Consider the following 8,053-nt stretch of genomic DNA (forward strand, 5'->3'; position numbering starts at 1 on the left):
GCATCAGAAGCTGCTCAGAAGGTGTGACTTTTCCCACAGTGAGACCCCAGCTCCTTGCACAATAAAGCCAGGCTGCTCACCCAGAATTAATTAAAGGGGGATGGGAGCAGAGGGGGAAGCACTAAGAGCTGGGGGAGCTGGAGAGAGCTGTCTAGACCCCCTTCCCTACATCCCCAGTGTCTATCCACCAGGAGAAACCCACTCTGTCCAGAGCCCCTCACCCGCTCTAGCAGGCACAAGAGGTAGGGTGGGTGGGCAGACTCCAGGGCTTTCCACTGAGCCCTGAAATGCCTGATCCACCTGCATGGCCTGAGCCTGGGACTTGGGCCTGCAACTCTGGGAGGCCACATGGTTAGGAAGCCTTGGGCTGCCCCCAACCCAAAGGAGATGCCAAATGAAATCCCAAAGAACGGAGACCTAGTTCCCTGTGGCTGTGGTCCCCAAGCCCTGGGCTGTGGACCCGTACTTGTTGGTGGCCTGTTAGGTGGGCTGCACAGCAGGAGGTGAGCAGCAGGTGAGCGAGCAAAGCTTTATTTGTATTTACAGCTGCTCCCCATCGCTCATCATCCCCCCCTCCCCAGTCTGTGAAAAAATTGCCTTCCATGAAACCAGTCCCTGGTGCCAAAAAGGTTGGGGACCACTGCCCTGTGGGACCCGCCCTGGGCCACCCTCAAAGAAGGCAGCGGAAGCAGTCCAGATGGGAGGCCTCAGTTAAAGGCTGAGCCAGCTCGGGGCTCGGGAGACCTGCCCCTGGGCTTGGGCTCTCCCGAGGTGTGGTACGATGCCAGTCTTACCAAACACACCCCCACAACCACACTGCCCACACTGTGGCCTGTCCAGCACTCCCACGGCATGACCTGGTCATCCTGGTTCCAAAGCAGCCCTCCTTCACGGGCTAGTCCCTGACAGATGGCCTGACGCTTCTCCCCCAGGCCATGACTGCCTTGAGCTCTGTGCTCCGGTCCCATCCCATGCCAGCTCCTCTCTGCTAGGCCATCTCTCCGAGGTCAGCAGCCTCTTCCCGGACAGCAGTTTGTTCCTTGGGCTCCTCCACAGCACCTGAGCTCAGCACCTTCTGCCCATAGCTCTCTAACCAGATCTCCCAAAGTTAACACTCTTCCATGTCACAATTATCAACATCAGCCTTGGCTGTCTCCCTTCGATATACCCCATCTTGGACCCTGGCAGCTGCTCTTTTCTTTCATTTTCTGGAGCCTGATTTCTCAGAAAGAACCAGTTCTGGAATCTCCAACCCATCTCCCACATGGACCTAGGCACACAGAGAAAGGCACTTTTTAAAAGACTTGAATCCGTGATTACAGCTCTGGTCCTAGCATGGTCATCATTTCTGGCCCTGAGGTGGCTTAAGGAAATGTTAGCAATGACTCCAGTGAAGAGCTAGGAGGGCCATGTGTGAGCGCTCCCAGGACCAGCTAAGAGCCTCTTCTTGCCCTTTTCCCTGCTTCTGTTCTCCTGGGAAAACCCCTCTGAGTGACAGTGATGGGGACAGCTGACAGGCATGGGTTCTTAGGCTGGAGGGAAGCTAGTCAGAGCCGGTGCCCGATCTGCTGCATCTCCCAGCCACCGCCAACTGGGGCAGGGCAGGAGGAAAGGGGCAGGACTCACTCTCCAACACACACTTTTAATATGCAAGTTAAATAAATATTTCGATCATTTAATAGCAACTAGTACACAACCACCCCCCACTGACACCCACCCCTAAAAGAACTGGCCTGTGTCACAGTTCTTTCCTCCCAGCCCCACCTGGGGGTGCAGTGGCATCCCTGGCCACCTGGCCAGAAAGCCTCCCACTCCCATGGAGCCCCCACCGAATCCCAGTCTAGGCCATTAATGGGCCTTGCTGAGAATTAAGAAGACAGACACCACAGCCAAGTGGAATACAAAAATAGAGCCTCTCTTTTGTTTAAAAAAAAAAACTGCAAAAAAACCCAACAACAAACAATATGGACAACTGGAACCCGGGGCTCCCCAGCACCTCCCCAGCCTGTAGCAGCGCAGATCTCATCTGGCTTGAGTTTCTCTTTTGTTGCCCCCGCGGGATGAGGGGCTCGCGTCCGGCCTGTGCGGAGGGGCCGGCGGGCGCCTATCGGGGCTCGGGGGCCCAAGTCCTCTGGCTGCCGCGCAGGCTGCGCGTGAAGGGCGGGTAGTTGAGGAACTCGAAGCGCAGGCTCTGCTCCGTGGTGTGGTGGCCACGGGGCAGCCGCTTCATGAAGTGGACCTCGCGCTGGTGCTGCCGCGTCTTGGAGCCCTTGCGGGGCCGGCCCTTGCGGGTGAAGGCCATGTACCAGCCCTCGTACTTGGCGTTCTGCAGCGCCGTGTAGTTGTTCTCCAGCACGATCTCCGTGAACACGCAGTCCTTGCCTTTGCCGTTGCTCTGCAGGTAGGGGGGCCAGACACAGCGTTACAGAGCCCCCCAGCAGAGGCAGAGGGCAAGCGGCCCCAGACAGCAGGTGGGCACCCCAGCAGATGGCGAGGTGGGCAGGAGCCGCAGCCCCACCCCCTGCCCGGGCACCCGCTCTCTAATCCCTCACAACCCGCAGCCCACCCGGCAACTTCCTGTTCTCCTGGGCAGCAGTGACACATGGTTGTCTACAGAGGGGCAGGGCCCCAACGCAGAGAGGCAGCAAGTGGGGCCCAGAGCCTGCCTCCTCTGGCCTCCTGCCCACCAGTCTGGCCACCCGTCTCCCCACCTGCCCCCCTCAGCCCCTCAGGACTCCTGGCCCCAGGGCAGCCACCCTCTGGGGGAGGGGAGGCCTGTGAGTCCCAAGCCCCAGAAGCCCAGGAAGCGGGGAGCTCCAGGCTGGAGAGGAGCCGTGACTAATGGGGCCATTTCAGAGCTCGGCCGATGGGCAGGGCCTGCGGCTTACTGAACATTCCAAATGCTGGTACCATGTAATTGGACATAATAGCAAAGCAATTTGGCGATTTGTTAAAAAGATATATGGAATTTACCAACCCCCCCAGCCCTTCCCTAGCCTGCCTCTTCCTCCTTCGCCTTTATAGCTTTTCGTCTCGAAAGCAGTTTCCTTCTCCTTTACTGCGCCCCCCATCATTAGGTAACCCCAAGGTGGCTCTGTCTCTGCCCACCTTGTTGAGATCAGAGCACAAGACTGTCCTGGAGGAGCTTCCCAGGCCCCAGGGCCCCACCTGCCTTCGGCGCCTCACCTTGGCGATCAGCTTCCCCTTCTTGTTCATGCAGATGTAGAGTCCCGTCTCAGCTCCTCGGACTCGAACTCGGCTCCCAAAGGTATCTGTCTCCACAATGAGCTTTGCTGTCAGGGAAGACAGGATGGCTATTGGAAGGCCCCTGACCCCAGGCTGTTCCCCGTTCTCACCCCAGCTGGCCCACAGACTTGTCACATCCCAGCAGCAACTGCTCCAAGGGCCACGTACACAAAACCTGGGCTCTGGCTGAGCCCAGCTACTGATGTGCTTTGTGACCCCGAGAAGGGGCAAATTTACAGAGCAGGGTGAACAGGATCGTAGTTTCCAAACTGGGTTCCACAGAGGGGTCTTGGGGCCATGAAATTGAAAAGGCTGAAGCTCCATTTCTTCCACTCCTCTTTTTAAACCAGACAGAAATGACTTTTATGTTGAGAATCCAAGTAAAATTTAATTTTTTTTTTTTTTAAAACGTTCTCGATCTGTTGCCCGGACTAGAGTGCAGTGGTGTGAGATAGCTCACAGCAATCTCCAGCTCCTAGGCTCAAGCCATCCTCCCACGTCGGCCTCCTGAATAGCTGGGACTACAGGTGCGCCCCACCACGCCCAGCTATGTAAAATTTAATTTGACCAGAGTTCCACGGCTAATCAAGAGATCTCCGAGGATCCTTCCAACTCAGAATATTATGTGCACATGCCTCGCAGATCACTATAAACATCCACATGCAGCAGTGACCTCCAGTCCTGAGGCCAAAGATAGAAGCTTTCTCTCCTGTTTCTGCCACTTCGGGTTCTAACTCACAGTCTTGGCCACCTCCCATCCCTACCCCTTGGGCAGGCCCTGCTCTGCTCAGGTGATAGGGATAGGGACAGCTCGCCCTACATACACACACATGCACACATGCACAGCCCAAAGCCAGCTGCTTCCCGGAACCTCAGACACCAGACACCTGCTGGGAAGATCTTGCCTCTTCCCCATGGCTTCCCAATCACCAAGGTCCCCAGCCCCAGTGTCCAGAAATTGACAACTCAGTTGTCTTCTCTGTTTTAGCCTCCCTTGCAGCTGGGCTTCTCACTCCAGTAAGCAATTCTCTTCTGGGGCAAAGAGGGCCAGGAGGCAGGGGCTGAATTCTCTAGCTTCTCCCTGCTCCCCATCCCCTACACAGCCAACTTGCCACAGAAGCCTGTCCTGTCCACCTCTCTATGCAACTCTGCTCTTAGAGGCTGTCCCCAAGAAAGGAGTAGGGCTGATTTCGCTGTTTGGAGTCGGAGAGGGGTGGCTCTCCTGCCCTTTCTACTGCAGAGCCCAGCCTTTTCTCTCCTTGAGAAAGCAGTTCTGGGACTTAGCCTGCATTGACATGTGGCACCTTCTCTGTCCCTGAAACCAATGGCAGGGTGGGAGGCACCGAGGTCAGCTAGGCAGCCATCCCCGCCCAGCCTGTGACTACCCCGCTTCACACAGACACAGCGCTGGGACCTAATGGTCACGTCCCCAGTCTGGCCCCAAGTCAGGGGTGAGGGGAAATGAGCCTGTCACCTCCCCACCCAGCCACCTGCTCTTGGACCTAGCCAGTGTGCTCATCCCTTTCCTGATCTGCTTTCCAGAGCAAGGAGCAGCTGCTTTTAAGGGCCAGGAAGGACGCTGACTGGAGAAGGGGTGAAAGGGTCCCCATCTGAGGATTCTGGCCAAATGGGGCAGATAGGGACAGAGTAGGTGCCTCTGTTCCTTCCTGGGGCCCATAAAGAAGCAGTTGAGACCTCTCTGCTGTTCTCCCCTGACTCTTCTGTCCCAGCTACACATCATAACCCTCTGTTCTTGGGGCCTCCAGCTCCTACTCCTGCTCTGCAGGCAGGGACCAGGGAACCTCGGAAGCCTCCTCTGTGTCTGAGAGAAGTGGCATCAGACCTCCTCAGATGTCTCAAGACTGATTCCCCCGTGGCCAGCTTGGCTTCTCCTTCCCTCCCCCAAATCCAAGGATGCTGGGCCATTTGCTCCAATGCAGCAAACCCTGGAGGAGCCAGGCATTCGTTGCCTTTCCTTGGAAGCTGAGAAGGGCAGCAAGCAGCCAATTTGGAGGGACAAAGGGACCATAGGCCGGCTCTGCCAGCCCAGCAGGGGAGCTAGGCCACCAGGCAGGCTGCCCCCACCCCCACCCCAGAGAGCCCCCACTCTCCTTCCCGGATGGATCTGGGGCGCTGGGGCCGAAGTTTACAGCGGCTTTCCCAACAGGGCTTTTGGAAAGCTTAGCATTTTCAAACCTATTCTTCCACCCCAGTGACAGATTTATCCCAGGAAAATTATGTCTCCTCCTCCAGCTTTGAAGGGAAGTCAGCTACGTCCATGCAGAAAAAATGCAGTGAGACATACTCGATCCCCCAAACTGGCTCGAGAAGAGGAGAAAGTATTCAGGAAATGTTAAAAAAGGTGAAAGTAAGAAGAGTTTTAATCGCTCTGCCAGACGCGGGGGTCTCTCCAGAGATTCATAGAGAACAATCTTGAACCTCTTTTTTAACATTTACAGACTTGCAACTCCTTTCAAACTCCACATCTGAAAAAAGGCTCGTTCTTTTTCTGTTTTATATCATTCTTCATTTTTCTTCTTAGCTCTTAAAATGCCTCACCTTTTTATTACATTTTAATAGAGTCTTCCCCTCTCCTTTCATGCTTGTTTAACTTGGTCATTATTTAAAGGTTTTTAAACTCACAATAATCGCTCTCTAAAAACAACACCAGCCGCCCAGAGGGCTTGCTTTTCTCTTGGTACATCCAGGACTCTGAAAATTGGCCCCGTTTCAAGGCAGGAATATTGAATGTTTTAGAAATCAATCAGTCCTCAGCCTCTCTGCCGGCAGTAGCTCCCTGCACTCACCACCCCACAGGGAGCCGGGAGCCCTCGCCTGGGTTCCCGGGCAAGTGGGGAGGGCTCCTTTCCAAGCCTAGTCCCGTGTGGAATTGATCCTTCTGATCAAAGTATTGAAAGGGTCACAGCACCCCCCTTTTCCAAGCTGGGAGAGTCGGGGGGATTTCTCTCTCGTCTCTTTCCCACTCTCCTTTTTCGGGCCCAGGCGACATATCCTCTTTCAAGAGCTTCCCTTAAACCTGGGCCCCCTCCCCCTGAACCCCTTGCCTCCACCTGCAGCTGGGGAGGGGTGTATGAAGGCAGATTCCTGGATTCATTCATCTGCCGGGCAGGGAAGGGGGCACCTGTAGCCAAGTACTCCTGAGGTTATTTCCCCAGCCTACCCTCGAGACACCTTTCTGCCTTAACTCCTTCCCTTCTGAGCTGGGGAGCCTGCAGGCCTTTGGCCAGTGCAGCCGGGGCTGGCGGGCCGGTCGCAGCAGGCCAACTACCTTTACTCCCACGGGGTGCCACGGCAGCGCGCCTTACCGAAGGGGTCGCCGTCTTCTGCCATGGCATTGATGCGCTTGTTGGCCAGGACCTGCACGTGCTTCCCGCTGGTGCGGCTGTAGAGCTGGTAGGTCCGGATGAGGCGGCGGCTGAGCTGATCCGTCACCAGGCTCTGCTCCCTCACATGCTGTGTAAAATTAGGTGAGGACTGAACAGTTACCTTTAGGAAATTGAAAAATACACAACACGCCATTATAATGCTACTCCGCCCAGGGGCCTGAGTGGCCCCCATCGCCCGCCCGGCATCCCCCTCACTGCCCTGGGCAGCCAGCAGAGGCTGCGGGGGTCCCCCCTCCAACATGCCAGCCCAGACCACCATCCCCTACTTAGGAAAGTCAGGCAGACCCAGCCCAGGATGAATGAGCCCGGAGAAGAATCTGGACCCACCTGTTGGGAAACACCCTGGGGCTCCCGGCCAGCCCGGAACAGGGAAGCGAGCTCCCTGCCCAACGCAGCCCCCCGGCCCGGGCCTTCCTAGAGGAGCAGGGCGCTTTTAAGTAGGGAGGCAGCGCTACCCGACCCGTGACATTTATAAAGACAAATTTACGGAGCAAATGTTCAGAGTGCAGAGGACCTGGGCACCCGATTGTTGGGCCAAACCGGCCACGAGTCTCCCTACAGGGCTTTGCAGAGGGTCCCTGCTGCAGTCGTCACCCGGACTCTTCCCGGCAATGACCGTCCCCTGGCCCCGATGGCCCCCTCCCTCAGCGGCCAGGTGTGGCCCCCCATATGGGTTCCCTATCCACCCCAACCTGGCGAGGATGCGCGGGAGACAGCGCTGGATTCTGAGACCTTGGGTTCTAGCCTCGCCACTCACTCGCTGTGTGACCTTAAGCAGGGCGCTACCTCTCTGTTCCTTAGCTCCCTCCTCGGGGTAGTCGGGGCTGGAGTTTTAAGGTTCCTTCCAGCCCTGCCGCGCTGGCCGCAAGATCGGTCCTCGTGCCCCTGCCTGACATTGCCAACCAGAGTCCCCGCTGGCCCGCCCGGCCCCCGCCTCTGCGCGCTGCTCCTTACCTGGGCTTGGAGGCAGAGAACCAGCAAGTGCAACAGCCTGTGGGAGACAAAAGCGGGCGGGAGAGAGGCGCGGGGTGAGCGGAGCGGGCGCGGCTGGCCGGGCCGGCGGGGACGCGGGGGCGGCGGTACTCACAGGCAGCTCAGCGCGGAGCGGGGGCTGCCCATGGCGCGCGGCCCGGGAGCACCGAGAGCCCCGGCGGGATCACGCCGTCCCGCGGGCGGCTGCAGAGGGACTGGCAGGGGGAGGCGGGGGGAGGTTCGGGTCCTGGAGCCCAGCAGCGGTCCCGGCGCGGCTCCGCGGGTCCCGTGGAATGTCGTGCTTGCCGCGCCGCGCTGAGTCGCTCTGCGCCGCTGCGGGAGCCGGTGGCCGCTGGCTGCTCAGGAGCCGGAGCAGGCGGGAGGGTAACGGGCCGCCGGGTGGGTGGGTAGGTGGGAAGGGAGGGGGA

At 57.9% G+C, this 8,053-nt stretch overlaps 1 protein-coding gene across 5 annotated transcripts in view; it reads right to left on the reverse strand.

The window, feature by feature from the left end:
- Nucleotides 1-1,915: 1,915 nt before the first annotated feature.
- The window catches only part of FGF8 (fibroblast growth factor 8 (androgen-induced)), a 10,281-nt gene continuing 4,143 nt past the window's right edge, over nucleotides 1,916-8,053 (reverse strand). Inside the window, exons 1-6 of one of the 5 annotated variants that reach the window (XM_012661674.1) lie at nucleotides 7,741-7,865; nucleotides 7,608-7,644; nucleotides 6,981-7,067; nucleotides 6,573-6,753; nucleotides 3,187-3,293; nucleotides 1,916-2,395 (exon numbers count right to left, since the gene is read on the reverse strand). In XM_012661674.1, coding sequence (XP_012517128.1) covers nucleotides 2,105-2,395; nucleotides 3,187-3,293; nucleotides 6,573-6,753; nucleotides 6,981-7,067; nucleotides 7,608-7,644; nucleotides 7,741-7,772 — 735 coding nt within the window. In that variant the 5' untranslated portion in view covers nucleotides 7,773-7,865 and the 3' untranslated portion in view covers nucleotides 1,916-2,104. Of the gene's footprint in view, nucleotides 2,396-3,186; nucleotides 3,294-6,572; nucleotides 6,754-6,980; nucleotides 7,068-7,607; nucleotides 7,645-7,740; nucleotides 7,866-8,053 lie in introns of those variants that run through there. The other 4 variants (XM_012661675.1, XM_012661677.1, XM_012661676.1 and 1 more) reach the window with 4 other exon arrangements.

The sequence above is a fragment of the Propithecus coquereli genome, unplaced genomic scaffold (assembly GCF_000956105.1).
Source record: "Propithecus coquereli isolate 6110/MARCELLA unplaced genomic scaffold, Pcoq_1.0 Scaffold73, whole genome shotgun sequence".
In the NCBI taxonomy this organism is placed as follows: Eukaryota; Metazoa; Chordata; class Mammalia; order Primates; family Indriidae; genus Propithecus; species Propithecus coquereli.